This window comes from Aspergillus puulaauensis, chromosome 3 (assembly GCF_016861865.1).
Source record: "Aspergillus puulaauensis MK2 DNA, chromosome 3, nearly complete sequence".
In the NCBI taxonomy this organism is placed as follows: Eukaryota; Fungi; Ascomycota; class Eurotiomycetes; order Eurotiales; family Aspergillaceae; genus Aspergillus; species Aspergillus puulaauensis.
The window spans coordinates 3,103,307-3,119,057 of record NC_054859.1 but is presented as its reverse complement, the minus strand read 5'-3'; the positions used below and the strand labels follow the sequence as shown (position 1 = coordinate 3,119,057).

Sequence of the window (15,751 nt, the reverse complement as noted above, 5' to 3'; positions counted from 1 at the left end):
TCGTAGCCTTATGCATTTTGCTACATGATTTTATCTGTTATGAATGGCGATAAAATATTTTGAGCATATGTTGCCACATCTGGGTGTCGGTATATATTGGCCATACCGCGGTTAAATATATAGCTGGAGTAAGATCTACCAACGTTAGATCGGAACAGGGCACAACAAGAGGCGAAAACGGTCCCAATAATTAGAAACCAATTGAATGTTTCCATTTTCCATGTTCATGAATAACTGCCTGAATATGAAGATTCAGCAGCAGCCGAGGCAGCTGGGACTCGCAACACCTTTCCCTTTACGGAAGTCCTTGCGATCAGGTGGGTCAACATTCAAGATACTGCAGCATGATTGGCTCCCCCATAGATCAGAGTCTGGTTCATCATATGAAGAAAGAGACAGCCTGAGATGCTGAACGTGGGGCACCAGAAACTGGTATATAAGAGCCCCGGTCTGCTCCCCCAGACCCTGCAGGCTGGATCTCACTGCAATCAATCCATCACTCAAAATGAGCCATCCCAACCCCCGCGACTCCATGAAGTCCACCTGGCGCCGCCAGGACAGGAGCCAGTGGACCATCTTCCACAAGATCCTCGACTCGGTAGACGTTCACCACGTCGACCTGGACAAGGAGGTCCCAGTGCACCAGAAGGACGAGAAAATCCCATACATGTCCGACTGGTACCTCCACCGCTGGATCGTCTTCTACACGGGCATCACGCTGGCCCTGCACGAACTCTTCATCCGCTATACCGGGTGGAACTTCGGCCCTGTCATTGCATACTTCTACTACTACTACGCCTCGCGCATCTCAACCACCCGCGAGATCCGCGCCCTCCGCGCCCTAGGCCACAAATACGGCTTCCTAGATGGCGACCAGCACGAGCGTGACGGTGTCCCTGACGCCGGTGTGCAAAAGACCCTGACCTCCGTTCTCCTCGCTGGGTCCATCCGTCCACTATTCATGATCTACCTTTCATACAACACCAAACGCAGCCCCTCGGATATGAACTTCCTCCTCCTCCCCTTCCAAGCAGGAATGTACGGCATCATCCTCGACTTCTGGTTCTACTGGTACCACCGCCTGATGCACGAGATGGACGGGCTCTGGAAATACCACCGCCGCCACCACCTCACCAAGCACCCGAACCCGCTGCTCACGATCTACGCGGACCACGAGCAGGAGTTCTTCGATATCGCGGGGATCCCGCTGATGACGTACTTTAGCATGAAAGCGCTCGGATTCCCGATGGCGTTCTACGAGTGGTTCTTCTGCTCGCAGTATGTCATGTTTGCGGAGATTGCTGGGCACAGTGGGCTGCGGATTCATGCGGCTGTGCCGAACCCGTTGACGTTTCTGTTGAGGGCTTTTGATGCTGAGCTGGTTATCGAGGATCATGACTTGCATCATCGACGGGGGTGGAAGAGTAGCCATAACTATGGCAAGCAGACGAGGTTGTGGGATAGGGTGTTTGGGACTAGTGGGAAGAGAATTGAGTCCGTGCAGGAGAATGTGGACTATGGGGCGAAGGTGTCGATGCCTTTGTTTTAACTTTGATATATTGCCCTTCTTCTGGTGGGAGGCGGACAGTATGCTGTCAATTGATGATACACATGAAGATCTAGTACTCTAGAGAAATACCAATCAATCTAAACATACAAATTAAGATTCGAGTACTATCTATTAACCAGCAAATATACAATGAATAGCAATCACTGCTTCTCCAACTTGACTCTCCAAGCCGCAGGAGTTACACTGCTCACACGTCCATCCTTCTGCACATCAAACACAAACTCAGACAGATACTGCAGCGCATAACTAGTCTGCCCCAAGAACGCAAAGTCATCGGCGTAGTAAAAGCTAGTGAACAGGTTCGACGGATCGCGCGGCTCGATGGGTTTCACGACCGCCGTGGCCGGGCGGAACACGATCTTGCCTGCGTCCCCAGCAGGCGAGATGGCCGGGCGTAGACTGTAGGGTTGCTGGTAGGGTGGCGAGCGGAAAAGGGTCTTGATATGCGGGGTGAGGTCTGTGCCATTGCTGACCCAGGACGAGATTTGAAGACCCGGTAGGGCTTCGGGGCCCTTGGGTCCGACGGCTTTGAATGTGATGGAGCTGTTGAGGCCCGGGGTGGTAGAGGTATATGTGCCTGCGTATTTGCGCTCGAGCTCGGCGCCGGCTTGCTTTGTTAATGCGGGCAGGATGGCGTCGACGATCTGCTGGATTAGGAAGAGGGTGTTGTCGCTTCGGGTGGCCTCCGAACTGGCCGTGATGACGCTGAATCCGGCGTCGAAGTCTGGGAGGATGGCTGTGAGGCCGCCGTAACTGCCTGAGTCGCCGAGTTTGGTGTATATATCGGTAACAAGACCGGTTTCCGGATGTTCGTAGCGGTAGATCTCCCAGGGTGCGCCGATGGAGATATGCAGGCTGGACGTGTGAGAAACAGGCTTTATCCAGCGCCGGGTCTCGGTGGGCGAGAGCAGCGTTGAGTTGAGGATTCCGGTGCCGAACTTGGCGAGGTCGTTAAGGGTTGAGAATATACCACCAGAGGACTTGGATAGACCGTTTTCGGTACCGAAGCCGGCGTCAACAGTACCGCCAGCTACGACAGACCGGTGCAGCTCTGACCTTGGGGGGATAACGGAGTACGTCGACTTCAGCTTGAGCGGGTCGAACACGCTGTCCTGGTAGACCTGGTCGAGGGACTTGCCAGTGAGATTGGCAATGGCGATTCCGAGCAGAGTCAGACCGTGGTTCGAGTACACTGGGGCGGACCAGAGCAGGAAGATCGGGGGGCTGCCCGCGGTGCCTTCAGCGTAGTCGTCGGGCGCACAAACTCCAGCAAGACCCTCGAGAGTTGCACAGGGAGGCCAGGTAAAGCGGTCATTTTTACCAATAGGGGGAAGGCCAAGGTCGGGTAACGAGGTGTTGCCAACCTGGCTGCTAATGAACAAATCCCCCCCGATCCAGGGCGCACCATACTGGGCGATGCCACCCATGTGGGAGGCAAGCGCCTTGGGGGTGATAGCATCGTATTGAGTGTCGTACACCGGGTCAAGGGTGTTGGAATGCTCGCGGAGGTACTGTGCAAACTCAGGGAATATTACCGACAGAGGCAGCTCCCAGTCCTGGCCGTCGAGCTCGACTAGGGCTGCAAGCACGGTGAACAGCTTGGATACACTCGCCACCCGGTAGATACTGTCGCCGTCTACTTTGTGCGTGCCGTTCTTCGAGTTCAGAATTTCCGGAGACGCATAATGGTATTGCAGGTTCTGGGCAGCTGCATCGTGCGTCGAGAACACACCAATTGAAAAGGTCGTGTCTCGTAGTTTGGATAGAGTGGTGTTCGACCGGTGCAGGGCGTTGTCCAGACTGGCTGAGAGGTTCCTCCAGCTCGCTGCGACGTGACTGTTGCGGCTGGAGAGATCTCTCGGAGCTGGATAGATCGGGCCCAGGAAGCCCGAGAGAGCACCGGGAAGAGACAACGATGTTAAGAGGAGGGAGGTTTGGAGCTTCATCTTGGGCGGGTATAAATGCTCGACTGTAAGCTGCAGCGAGGCAGTGGCAGGCTCTTCTTATACAGCTGCGGTGAGGCAGTGACCACCATCGCGACCAAGAAATAGCTTCATTTTTGCATACTTTTGCAGTCAGCCCTGCGCCACGCCAACTGTCGCAGCAATTCACCCGATCTGTATAGACTCGTTGCTGATCGCAGTGGACTGACCTCATCGCCCCATTCTGCATTCTGGATACGGGCTGCTGATTGGCGGCGCAGGATCGGTCCAGAAAGGGTTAGCTCAGTTCGACTGACTGCTTTCCTGTTTGGGACGAATCTCGGGTGATCCCACTGATCCCTGCTATGGAAGAACTGTTATATGTGGTGTCATTGTTGAACATGCTTGAAATTGCATTCATATTTTAACATCCTCTCTTGTACCAGTTTATGGTAAATGGCGTGCTTAGACAACTCATCATGCGGCCTTTATGGTTTCCTGTGCTTATTCGGGTTTGTTTATGATTTTGGATAAACACCAGTAATGTGCATTAGCCCTAAATATCCAAATCAATCTCAGTCTGTCTCCTCCGAAGCACCATCTTTGCCCTAGGGTCTGCCAAAAGGACCACCTCCCTCCTAATCGGCCGTGGATCCTCCCACTCCTTGGTCATCTTAATATCATACTTCAGTAAAATGTGACACAGCGCGACCTTCATCTCATTGGCAGCAAAGAAACGCCCGGGACAAGCATGCTTCCCTAGGCCGAACCCCAGATGCTCCGGAGTTGGCGTTATGAGCTGCGCCGACGCTTCATGTCCAGGAGTTTGACGAAGCCGCAGGAACCGGTAAGGGTCGAATTGATCCGGGTTTGGGTAGATGGACTCATCCCACATACGCTCGGACGAGACATAGAGCAGGGTATTCTTAGGGATCGTAGTTCCATCAGAGAGCTTGATTGTCTTCTCCGCCAGGCGTTGCATGGAGACTACGTAATGGTCAGTGTCTAGCAAATGAACAGCGGAACTAGGAATGAACCTACTGATTTGACTTGGCTTAAGTCTCTGACTTTCCTTCATCACACTATCCATTAACCTCAATTTATGCAGCGCAGTCTTGGTCCATCCATCCGCCCTCAACACAGTGGTAACTTCCTCTCGCAACTCCTCAACCAGCCCCTCATATCCACAGATATCATACAATACCTGCACAAGCATGTCAGACGTGGTATGAATCGCCGCCACGGAGAACGTCAGCTGCGCAATAGCAGCATCATACGGCCGTCCCTTAGCGCACTGTTCCATCCACTCCATAGCGTCGTTGTACTTTTCCGGTGTATCTCCCCGGTCAATAGCGTCTTGTTTCTCTTTTTTTCGTTGCTCGAGTACAGGGAAAATGATATCCCTAGCCTCTTGGATCTCTGCCCGGATCTTTCGGCATGATGGAATGTATGGGGAGACGATAGGTCTCAAAAGCGCCGGCCACAAGCGCAGTGTGTCTGCGGCCTCGAAGCAGTCAACCGTGTAATCCACTGTGATCCGGAGCCAGTCTGGGTTTCGGCAGAGGCGGTCACCGAGGAAGACCCGGGATGATATCTGGGCGATGATATTGAGGATTGTGGGTTTGAGTGTGATGGTGTGCCATTCTAAAACGGTCAGCGTGGGCTGTTTTATATGATATCCATGCTTCAGCTCACCAGGTGAATCCGTCCAGTTGGTCTGCAGCGCAGCACCCATCTCCTGCGATAGTGGCTTCGTGACACTCCCTTCAGTTGTCAGTGGCAGTCATGGAACGATTTCACAGATGAAAAGCATACCAAGACTTTGGGTCATCTTCGTTCTGATCGCATCCTGCAGAATATCATCCGCCCTGGTCGCCTGCTTAAAGACCTCGAATCCAGGTATCTCGGCGTGGAACCTGTCCACGGCGGCCTTGACAAAGTTCAGGTCTTCATGAGACCTAATTTCATTGGCATATTTCGGACTAAGCACGAGTTTGTATCCGTTGTCGGTTAGAATCCTAAAGACAGGCCACTGTAAAAAGGAGGGATTCATTAATCTCTTTAACCATGGATCACATCCCATTCAGCGATATGGATGGTAGCATACCTGGGCGAGGCCTTGCTGAATCAGACCACGCGCATTAGACAGAAACCGTCGTTGCGCGTGAACTGCCCGGAACCCAAAGCGGCGCTTTCCATTAACCAGGGGATATATCTGGGGATTCTGGAACCAGTATAACCAGCCTAGGAGTACCGCGACGAGTGACAGCGCAAGCCCTCGACTGGCAGGGAACATTGTATCAGTAATATCGACCATGATGACCCTCAGCTATACTTCACATCGCAGAATGGAAATTGGGCTCATTATTTATGTTTTTACCCAGGCGTACCTGGTGAGGTGGCTGCTGTATACGAATACGCACACGCTGCTGGTTTATACTTCTCTATGCTGTCAGCTTACCTCCACACCTATTGGAATCTTTCCAATGATAAACAACGAGAGAACAATTGATTTCAAGATAATCAGACTAAGCACTCCGTGGCTTACGCGGAACGATATTGGTAATTATGTTTATGAGTGGCATTTGGTCATATAGTACAGGACTGCGAAGACAGTCGGTCAGGAGAGGAGAACACTATTATACATGAAGATCTTTACATGGGCATTATTCATAAAGATCTCTGTCGCTGGTGGGAGAAGCGCTACTGATCTAATGCTTGAGCCTGGCACTACTCATAGTTAGCAAGACACCATAAACCACAGGAAGTCACATACCATCTGCCAATAAGTCCCCCTCATCCTCAACAACTCATGATGCGTCCCTCTTTCCACAATCCTCGATCCCTGGCCAGACGCACCCTCCCCAAACACAAAAATGACATCCGCCTTCTGGATAGTCGCCAGCCGGTGCGCAATCGCAAGGATAGTCAACTGGCCCTTCCCAGCTAACCGCTCTATAGCCTGCTGGATCAGCTTCTCCGACTGCGAGTCTAAACTGGATGTTGCTTCGTCTAGTATAAGCAGTCGTGGGTTCCGAAGCAGCGCTCGCGCAATACACAGCCGCTGCTTCTGGCCTCCGCTGAGGGATGTCTGCGCGTTCGCGCCCAGCTGCGTGGAGTACCCATCCGGGAGGGAGTTTATGAACTCGTGGATCTCAGCGTCTTTGGCTGCTTGTATCATGCGGTCTTCTACAGCCGTCGAGGTGTCATTCTCTATACCGAGTAGTAGATTCTCGCGTATAGTTCCACTGAACAGTTTGGATTCTTGGGCGACAAGAGACAAACTTTTACGGTAGGAAGATAGCTCCATGGAATCGATCGGTGTCTGTCCGAACAAGATATTTCCCTGTGTAGGCTCGTAAAACCGTTCGAGTAACGACGCGACGGTCGATTTGCCACAGCCAGAAGGTCCGACAAGAGCTGCGAACTGGCCGCTCTCGACTGTGAAATTGAGGTCTGCGAAGACCGGGCTGTCGCGAGAGGCATACTCGAATGAAACATTCTTGAATTGGATATCTGCAGAGTCCGGCGTTTGAACATTCCCAGAGGTCGTGGTGCTTTCATTGAGTGTGCGCATCTGTAGAATGCGGTTGGCCGATGCCATTGCCTGTGCGATATTGGGAGCAAAGCTGAAGAATTGACCAGCTGTCTGTCCTCCTTGAATAATAGCAATGTAGACGACGAAGAAGGCCACTAGGTCATACTCTCTTGTTACGAGGAGCTGGCCACCATACCTATAATAGACGATTAGCACAGGCTGATTCTTTGATCGAAGAGTCGTACCAGAAGGTCAGAGCCATGGCACAAAAGTCGACAGTACTCGAGAGTGAAATTATCAAAGCAGCGAACCACGCCTTACGCAGGGCCCTCTGTCGCTGTTCCGCCAGCAACCCGGAATACTTGTCTAGGATATGGCCCTCCATCGTGAGGGCACTGACAGTGCGAAACGCACGTATAGATTCGGCCGCGAACTTGGAGCTCTCCGCATAGACTTTTGCATTCAACTCCTCAAACTCCAACTCATATCGAACGCGGATGTACGCAGCTCCAAAGATAATCGGTAGTGCTGCAAAGAATGTAACTACCGCGAGCTTCCACCCAAAGGCGAACGACACGGCGACGCAGCCAACCACGGTGAAAATTGATATTAGGGGGAATATTCCGTTTGTCCCGAATAGTTCTTGAAGCTGTCGCACGTCGCTAGAGAGACGCCCACCAAGGCTTCCAGAGGCGTTGGCGTCCTGGTCGAAAAAGGGAATTGGCTGGCGCAGCAGACTCTGGAAATAGTCCTTGCGATATACTGCCGCGACAAACTATTCTCGTTAGCAAGCAACATTGATATTATAGTGAGACCAGAGACCTACAGATGAAAAGGTAGTTGAGCTGAATCCCAGCGTGAAATAAACAGCCATCACACACAGTGCCAGGATGAAGAACATCAGCGCCCAGAAGTTGGCAGCATCGGCGAGTTGCTTTCCAGTGAACTGAAAGGCCTCGACCAGCTTCGCAAACAGGTAGCTTTGAATGGCGTATCCAGCTGCTAAGAGTCAATGGGTTGTCTTGCAGGGGATGGGACTCGTACCTCCGCCAGCACCGGCAGCCACCAGGACGACGCTGTAAAGCCACCAGTATTTGCGCTGCTCGTACATCAGGAAACCGAAAGTTCGAAATGCCCTGACTTTCTTCGGTTTTGCCTCCGTATGTTCATTGTTGCTTATGGGTTCTTTGCCTTCTAGAGCCATGGAGTCGTACACATGGGAGCCTACTTCCTCGCCCGTCATGGGATCCTTCACTTCAGTCAGTGGCTCAAGCTGCTGGGCATGGACCAAGTCATGGTAAACGCCATTCATGGAGAGAAGGTCGGCATGGGTTCCCTCTTCGCACTTTGCCCCGTCCTTGATTACAACAATGTGGTCTGCATTCCGGACGGTCGACAGTCGATGCGCAATCGTGATTGTTGTACGGTCCTTGGAAACATGGTCCAAGGCTTCCTGGACAATCTTCTCTCCACGAACGTCGATCGCACTGGTTGCTTCATCCAATACCAATATCGTGGGCTGGCTGACAATGGCTCGAGCAATGGCTAGGCGTTGGCGCTGCCCACCACTCAACGTGATGCCCCCTTCGCCGACGATAGTCTCGTAGCCCTAAAGAGTCAGCATAGAAGGAGTCAAAGCGAGTGGTGCGTACCAATGGCAGTCGCTGCACAAACTCATCAGCAAAAGCCTCCTTGCATGCCTCAACGACGAGTTTCTTCTTGACCTGATCCGACTCTCCCTCCCATTCAGACCCAATGAGGCCAAAGCAGACATTATTGTAGACTGTATCATGGAACAGAAACGGTTCTTGCTGGACGAGCCCGATCTGCGATCTCCACCATTTCAAATCCAACTCGTTGATATTGTGGACATCCACTTCGATGCTGCCCGTTGCTGTCGGCTTTACATCGCTTTCTCCCTTCTCCGATGCACTGTGCATCTGCAGGTCATACCATCTCTCAAGCAGTGCAACAATGGTACTCTTCCCAGACCCCGAAGGTCCAACCAGGGCTGTTACTTTTCCCCGTTGGAAACAGACACTGAAAGATTTCAACACAGATACCTCAGGCCGGGTTGGATACGCAAATGTCACATCGCTAAAGACGATATCAGACCGACTGGACACTCTCACCCCATCAACCGGTTTCCGTTCAGAGTCAATGATAGAGAAAAACGACCCGGACGCACTAACAGCCTTGGTGATTACCATGACCGGCGCGAGAATGCTGCCCATGATAGTCGTAACTATCAAGACGGAGAAGAAAACACTACCCCAGGTCAGCATTCACCCAACCAACGCCATCAGGGTCGGAGATACGCACGTAATAACAACACCCACATCAGGAATCCTCCCCTCGCGATAAAGCTTCAACCCGAACCAGAACGCCAGCGCAAAGCTCGCATACATAGAGAAGAACACCAGTCCCAGATGCACACCCATAACAGGGGCCAGCTTCATGCCTCTCCTCCTCGCCTCCTCAACCCACTCCCCATATCTCCTGGCAAGAGACGCCTCAGCACCCAGCGAAAACACAGTCCGGATAGAACTAAAGACATCCGCGGCAACAGCAGCGTGCTTCTCGTCTGCAAGCTCCACAGCTCGATTGCCCTTAATCAAGATCGGGGCTGCGACTGTCACGCACAGGCCCATGAAGAGGATCGCGGAGCTGACAGCCAGCGTCAAGGCCCAGGAGTACCGGAAGGCGATTGCGTATGCGGCGATGAATATGGCGATGGATTGGAAGAGGAGGGCGAGGCGGTCGGACATGCTCTCCTGGAGGGTGTTGGAGAGGCCGGTGATGGTGTTTGTGACGCTGCCGACGGAGATTTCGTCGAGTTTGCTCACGGGCTGTGCGAATAGGGCGCGCATGTATTCGAGCCGGATTGCGGAGGAGGCTTTCAGGCTGAATACTCGGAAGGAGATCTGGCTTTGTTATTGGGTGTTATATGATGTAGATAGGGTGCATACCGTGAAGATATAGGTTAGTATGAACTTTCCAATGAACAGGTACAGAATAAAGAGCCTGGTAATGTTAGTGGAAGGGTCTCTCGTGCATGAGCCAGTACATACGAATTCTTGTTGACTGCAGCCTTGAACTCGGACTCTGTGATACCAGATCCAGGAACAAAGTACTCGCTAAAGTCTTTGGTGATATCCCCAAAAACAATGTTCATCAAAGGGAGAGCCTGCCAATATCAGCATCCTGGAACATTTGCAGTGTAGTAACATGACACTCACAACTCCAGAGCCCATGGAGCATGCAAGGCCTACGACCATAAGAAGCCAGCCATAGTTTCCAGTACCGTACGAGAGGATTCTCTTAGTAGCATTAGTTCAGCGAGTCTGCATATCCAGTGGTGGCATACCATATAGCTAGGGAAGAAGGGAAGCTTAATGTCTTCAGCCTTAGCAGGCCCACCCTCTTCACCAGCAGCATTCTGCAGACTATCTGGCTCGGACTCCCTCTGTCCATCCACTGCCGATTTAGACGATTCAGGCGCAGCCATAGTGGACTAGTTTTGCTGTGGCAAGAAACCAGCCACAGTCCGTTTGTGCCACGACCGACCCTTTAATATTCATATCATCCAGCAAGCATCGTTTCCCACTTCACCCACGTTTCGCCCTTCGACAGCCTTCCATTCCAGATGCACGCTCCTCGCAAAGGCCGTCCAGTCATTGGTGGACCAGGAGCTTCGTGGACATGGCGTCTTGGCTGCTGATCCTCATACGATGTTCGGTGTGAATACGAGGAGAAAGTGCTGGAGCCTGAATCAGCCCGAGTCAGCCTTACGAGGATTCTGAAGAATGTGGAGCTGCAGACTCGAAAACGGGTCTCGCTTGCTGCCTGGTTCAGTGTCTGTGCTCTGGTCTGGGTGAACCTGGAGCAATGTAGGGCAAAATCGGCCGCTCTGGATTGTGCTTTTGGAAATGCCTCAATGTCGCCTATCAAGGGATTGTGGATATATCACCTGTTACACGGCCTAGCCTGTTGCTGCTGCCTCCCTACGAGGAGTACTTGTGGATATCATACACGAAGATAGGCAACACTGTGATATCAGCAATTTATATCTAGTATATACGTTCTAGTCAAAACACTCGTAGTTCATAACCTCTCAATATAATAAATCCAGGCCTAAGACATAATCTTCAACTCGGCCTCCTGCACAGTAGGCCTCATCCTCCTCTGCTCAACAAACACCTTCTTCCACCTGCCAGAAGCCAAATCCCTACAATTCTGTTTAACGCCCGCCCAGTTCTCGCTCACAATTTCCCGCGTCGGCCGGGAAAACACTTCCTCGATCTCTTCCAGCGTCTTGTCCTTCGTCTCGGGCATGAAGAAGATCTGGTAGATTTCGCCGACGACTGCGATGCCGCCATAAAATCCCAATGCAAGGCCGGTCTTGCCCATGGCTTGCTGCATTGCTGTGAAGTTGTATGTTACGATGAAGGACATGAGGAAGAGCAGGGCGTCGGATGTTGTCATCCCGTAGCTGCGGAGGTACGTTGGGTAGACCTCTGAGGGGACCACTGTTGCATGTTAGTATAGTAGTATAGCAAATGAGTGTTAGAATAGTGACGTACCCCATGTTAAACAAGCATAAGAACCAAAGAAACCCTGGTACAAGATGAGCCCGGTGAGGTATAAACCCTCAACAGTCATAAGGTCAGTCTCGACATCAAACCGGTAGCTGATGCCAATCAAGACCAAGCCGATGAAGAAGCCTGGAAGCGTTATAATAGCCCAGAACCGTCTGCCGAACGATTCCATAAGGAAAATGGCCGGAATCGTTCCTAGGAGGAGAGATCCACCACCAACAAGCGACATATAGTTCGCGTTCTCATCGTTAAACCCGATTTGAGACATGAGCACACTCATGAAATACATAATCGCGTTGATGCCAGTGAGTTGACCCAGCATGATCATAATATTTGCGTAAATGAGCGAGCGACGAGCGCGGGGGACGCTATATACGGTGTTAGTGCTGGTGGAAGGTTGTATAGAAGAGTGGGAAACGAACGTCAAAAAGTCCATCCACGGGAAGCGCTTGTTCTGGGCGCCTTCATTAACCTCATTCTCTTCTTGTCGGACAGAGCCAGTCAGGACGAAGAACTCGTCTCTTGCGTCGGGGGTGTCGATGCCCCGGATGCGCTTCCAGACCTTGTACGCATCGAGGGTTCGGCCTTTATGCACGAGCCATCGAGGACTTTCGGGGAGGAACAGCATGCTATACAGATTAGACGGTAAGAATAGTTTCATATTAGTGCTTGAGCGCTCACCCCGCGAACATGATGGTGGAAAAGAGGAGGGACGACCCCAGGATATACCGCCAGTTGCCCGGAACATGCAGGAAGATGGCAGCGACGACATATCCAAGGACCTCGCCCAGCGCAATATTGAACTGGTACAGCGAGACCAGGTTACCGCGGATGCGACGCTCGACTGTCTCTGCGACGTAGACGGGGACTGTACCACCCTCGAGACCGACACCGAGACCAAGGATGACACGCGATGCAATTATCATGCCTGGGCTGTTAGCTGAGACCACTCGAATCGAATGACCAACGCACCATAATTAATCGAACCAGCCTCCAGCGCAGCACCAATCGTATACAAAACCAGCGATATGATAATCGCCCACTTCCGCCCGAAATACTCATTGCAGGGCGACAGAAGCAGCGCACCACCAACAGCACCCAACGGCATCCCCGCATTCACCAAGCTATTCTGCCTGTCATCCAGGCCCAGATCCTTGGGAAGATACAGGTTCGCGCCGGAGATGAGACTCTGATCAAGGCCGGAGAGTAGCCCACCCATACTGGCGAATGCGACAAGCAGCCAGGTGAAATGCTGCGGATTGCTGAACTGAATCTGGAAGAAGCCGGTATCCAGCCCTCCTGCGGCCTCCAGCTTGCTCTCCATTTCTTGGATAAAGGCATCGGCTTCTGGGGCGCGATCGCGCACGACTTCCAGGGCCTCGAGCTGTTTCTTTTCTGACTCCGCCATTTTTCTGCGAGTTTACCCCGGGTGGGTGTGGTTCTGGGGCAAGAATATGGAGAAGAGCAACGTCCGGGGAGGGCGAGACATAAAAGAGAAGATCAGGGCGGGGACAAGGAAGCTGCAATAATTCGATTAATTGGATTGCATGGGCATTTCGTGCGGCATCTTGCTGAGCCATGTCCGTGTATCGGCCCACGTCAAAGCCGACGACGGCCAACTCCAGCTCCAGCAGCAGACGCTGAGTGGACAGAGACCAAGGAAACAGGATTCATTCCCGGCATTCTTGACTAAATTGGCAAAGGCTTGCTCTGCTAGCGCGGAGATCATAACCGTCTTGAAGCGCAGGGCACGAGGAATGTCGATCGGTGTAACCGGATGCGCCGGCAGAATCAGACCAGAATGACCAGAAACTTCCTTGGACACTTCGACCGGCTCCATTACGCTGTCACTTGAATCCCCCTTCGCAAGCTCGCACTTTGTCCGCGAATTCTCATAATTGGGTGGCCCCAGACTGGGGGCTCGGGCTATGCGGGGATGCCCTCAACACGGTGATGATTGGCATTCCAGAATCCACCGTGCTGCACCAAGTTACACCTGGAACTCAAGTCCGGAATTGAAAGATCACTTGCATACCTTTCAACGCCAATGAGTGACCGACATGGCTGCCGCGCTGCTGGAATCATCAGACCAGGCATTGATGCCGAAGATATACGCAGAAATCCGGGCGAAACCCGGGAGATTATGCAGCCAAGTCGGGCTTTTGTCGGTCTGCTCTTCAGTGGTTCCTTGCAAATATATATATGCTTAACATTGCGAGGCTGTTCCGATATGCTACTACATAGTGTCTGATATAAAGCAACGGGCACACAATCCTCATTTGAACGAACAGCCAGACTCACGCAAGCTCTTCTCGCCTTGTCGTGCATAGTTAACGGGGGACTAGAAATACTATATATTATTGATACCTTCGTGTCCCTTCCCTGGCTCTACCTCGTCCACCACATCACAGCGGTATTTGTCAAAATCCCTTATCGCAACCCCGTCCTGGAACATCTTGTTGATTTCCTCTAGCGAGCGACCTTTCATTTCCGGTACACAGAAATAGGCAAACACAAACGAACAGCACGCAATCGACCCGAAAATAAAGCCGACCTTCGAGTGCAGATTGGCGTAGGGCGCGTTGAGGAGGTACGGTGTTGTAAACGAGAAGATGAAACTGGAGTCATGTATGTTAGCTCTTCGTGCTCTTCCCAGATATATAGATATAAGGTAACAAACTTGGTCAGAATATTCACTAGCGACGCAACCCGCTGCGTCTTATCACGCAGACGAGTCGCCGGCAATTCCGTCGTGACAATATAGTTAATAGGATCCCAGCTAAAACACAGACTCGCCGAAGACAAGGCCGTCGCCGCAACAATCGCCTGCTTCTGCGCCGTCGTTGGCGATGTCACGGTCCCGACACCACCCATGACAAACAGCCAAACCACCTGCAAGACAGAGCCCAGCATCAGCAACGGCCGACGCCCAACCTTGTCGGTGATATAGATGGCCGCTAGGCAGGAGATGGTGTTGATGCACGAGCTCATCAGGGAGAATTGGAACGGGTTGATTGAGTTCAGCGACTGCACGAAGAGTGTCCCGTATGCGGCGGTGAATGGAGACCCGGTTGCTTGGATGAAGAAGTTCATTCCGAGGGCGATGAGCGTGCGTCGGAGATTGCTGCCGCGGAATAGATCGCTGTATGTGCCTTGATTCTGCTCGTGGGCTAGGGATGTCCGCAGACGTGCCAGCTCTTCCTCTGGCGTGAGATGACCACCACTCGAAGCTGTTCCTGTTCCTGACCCTGCCTGTCCTCGCAGCTGTCGCAGCGACGCCAATGCTTCCTCAGGACGGTCATTCAGCAAAAGCCAGCGCGGTGACTCGGGGATAAACCAAACGCAGGAGGCAACGATAGTAGGGACGACATAGAATAAACCCTGGGGAATTCTCCAGGCGGCATTGCTAGACAAATCACTCGTCCCCAGACACACGGTATTTATGATGATTCCACCGACCAGCAGACTAGCCTGGTACGTGCCCACCGCGAAACCGCGGATAGGAGCCGGGATGATCTCGGCCTGGAAGGGGGGGCATGTCGCGAGTTCCATGCCGACGTAGGCGTAGTTCAGAATGCGGCCGGCGAGAACCTGTTCGATGCGCACGGAGCTTATGAGCACAGTGGCAGACATCATTGCCCAGATCGACATGGTGAACATTGCCATGCGCCGGCCGTAGCGGGCACTGACCAGACTGCCGATATACAATCCTGCTCGAGCATTAGCGGATGGTTTTCATGGCAAGATAGTGATGCTGGTACGGACCAGCTGCGAAGCCGATGAAGTTCAGGCTGTTCAAGAGAGACGTCCAGTACGTCGGGATGGCCCATGTATCTGTTTCCGGGCTATACACTCCGAATTGTCTCTTGTAGGACTCCATCGCTTGGCTTGTTGCTATGCCCTGGTTGTCGAATCCATAATTCAGCGTTGAGAGACTGATCAGCCCGACAGCCCCTGCCAGTCGAGGGTTGAAGTGCCGGGCAAGATGATTATTCTTTAGAAAGAGAGCCATTTTGGTAGGCAATTGGTTACATATTTTGCTCTCGAGATGCGAATGCTTACCAAGTTATAACATACCCTGGACGTTGTGCAATGAGCGCGGAAGATTGCGCGATGGCCTCAG

General features: G+C 52.3%; 6 protein-coding genes across 6 annotated transcripts; 1 reads left to right on the top strand and 5 right to left on the bottom strand.

Moving 5' to 3' along the window:
• Window positions 1-505: 505 nt before the first annotated feature.
• APUU_31236A (sterol desaturase family protein) lies at window positions 506-1,549 on the top strand (the record flags this gene model as incomplete). Its single annotated transcript, XM_041702417.1, has 1 exon — window positions 506-1,549. One exon carries the CDS (start codon window positions 506-508, stop codon window positions 1,547-1,549), a length of 1,044 nt encoding a protein of 347 aa, XP_041555205.1.
• A 161-nt stretch (window positions 1,550-1,710) lies between these two features.
• On the bottom strand, window positions 1,711-3,516 carry APUU_31235S (serine hydrolase domain-containing protein; the record flags this gene model as incomplete). Its single annotated transcript, XM_041702416.1, has 1 exon — window positions 1,711-3,516. One exon carries the CDS (start codon window positions 3,514-3,516, stop codon window positions 1,711-1,713), a length of 1,806 nt encoding a protein of 601 aa, XP_041555204.1.
• A 532-nt stretch (window positions 3,517-4,048) lies between these two features.
• Window positions 4,049-5,788, bottom strand: APUU_31234S (cytochrome P450; the record flags this gene model as incomplete). Its single annotated transcript, XM_041702415.1, has 5 exons — window positions 4,049-4,479; window positions 4,534-5,136; window positions 5,188-5,256; window positions 5,308-5,524; window positions 5,600-5,788. 5 exons carry the CDS (start codon window positions 5,786-5,788, stop codon window positions 4,049-4,051), a joined length of 1,509 nt encoding a protein of 502 aa, XP_041555203.1.
• A 407-nt stretch (window positions 5,789-6,195) lies between these two features.
• Window positions 6,196-10,538, bottom strand: APUU_31233S (ABC transporter ATP-binding protein; the record flags this gene model as incomplete). The annotated part of the gene is made up of 11 exons (XM_041702414.1): window positions 6,196-6,222; window positions 6,269-7,226; window positions 7,276-7,805; window positions 7,857-8,029; window positions 8,075-8,639; window positions 8,683-9,298; window positions 9,353-9,954; window positions 10,000-10,054; window positions 10,102-10,217; window positions 10,270-10,350; window positions 10,398-10,538. 11 exons carry the CDS (start codon window positions 10,536-10,538, stop codon window positions 6,196-6,198), a joined length of 3,864 nt encoding a protein of 1,287 aa, XP_041555202.1.
• Window positions 10,539-11,164: 626 nt separating this feature from the next.
• APUU_31232S (putative MFS sugar transporter) lies at window positions 11,165-13,036 on the bottom strand (the record flags this gene model as incomplete). The annotated part of the gene is made up of 5 exons (XM_041702413.1): window positions 11,165-11,559; window positions 11,614-11,996; window positions 12,051-12,257; window positions 12,310-12,556; window positions 12,601-13,036. The coding sequence occupies 5 exons, from the start codon at window positions 13,034-13,036 to the stop codon at window positions 11,165-11,167; spliced, it is 1,668 nt and encodes a 555-aa protein (XP_041555201.1).
• Window positions 13,037-13,978: 942 nt separating this feature from the next.
• APUU_31231S (uncharacterized protein) lies at window positions 13,979-15,640 on the bottom strand (the record flags this gene model as incomplete). Its single annotated transcript, XM_041702412.1, has 3 exons — window positions 13,979-14,246; window positions 14,309-15,338; window positions 15,394-15,640. The coding sequence occupies 3 exons, from the start codon at window positions 15,638-15,640 to the stop codon at window positions 13,979-13,981; spliced, it is 1,545 nt and encodes a 514-aa protein (XP_041555200.1).
• Window positions 15,641-15,751: the final 111 nt, after the last annotated feature.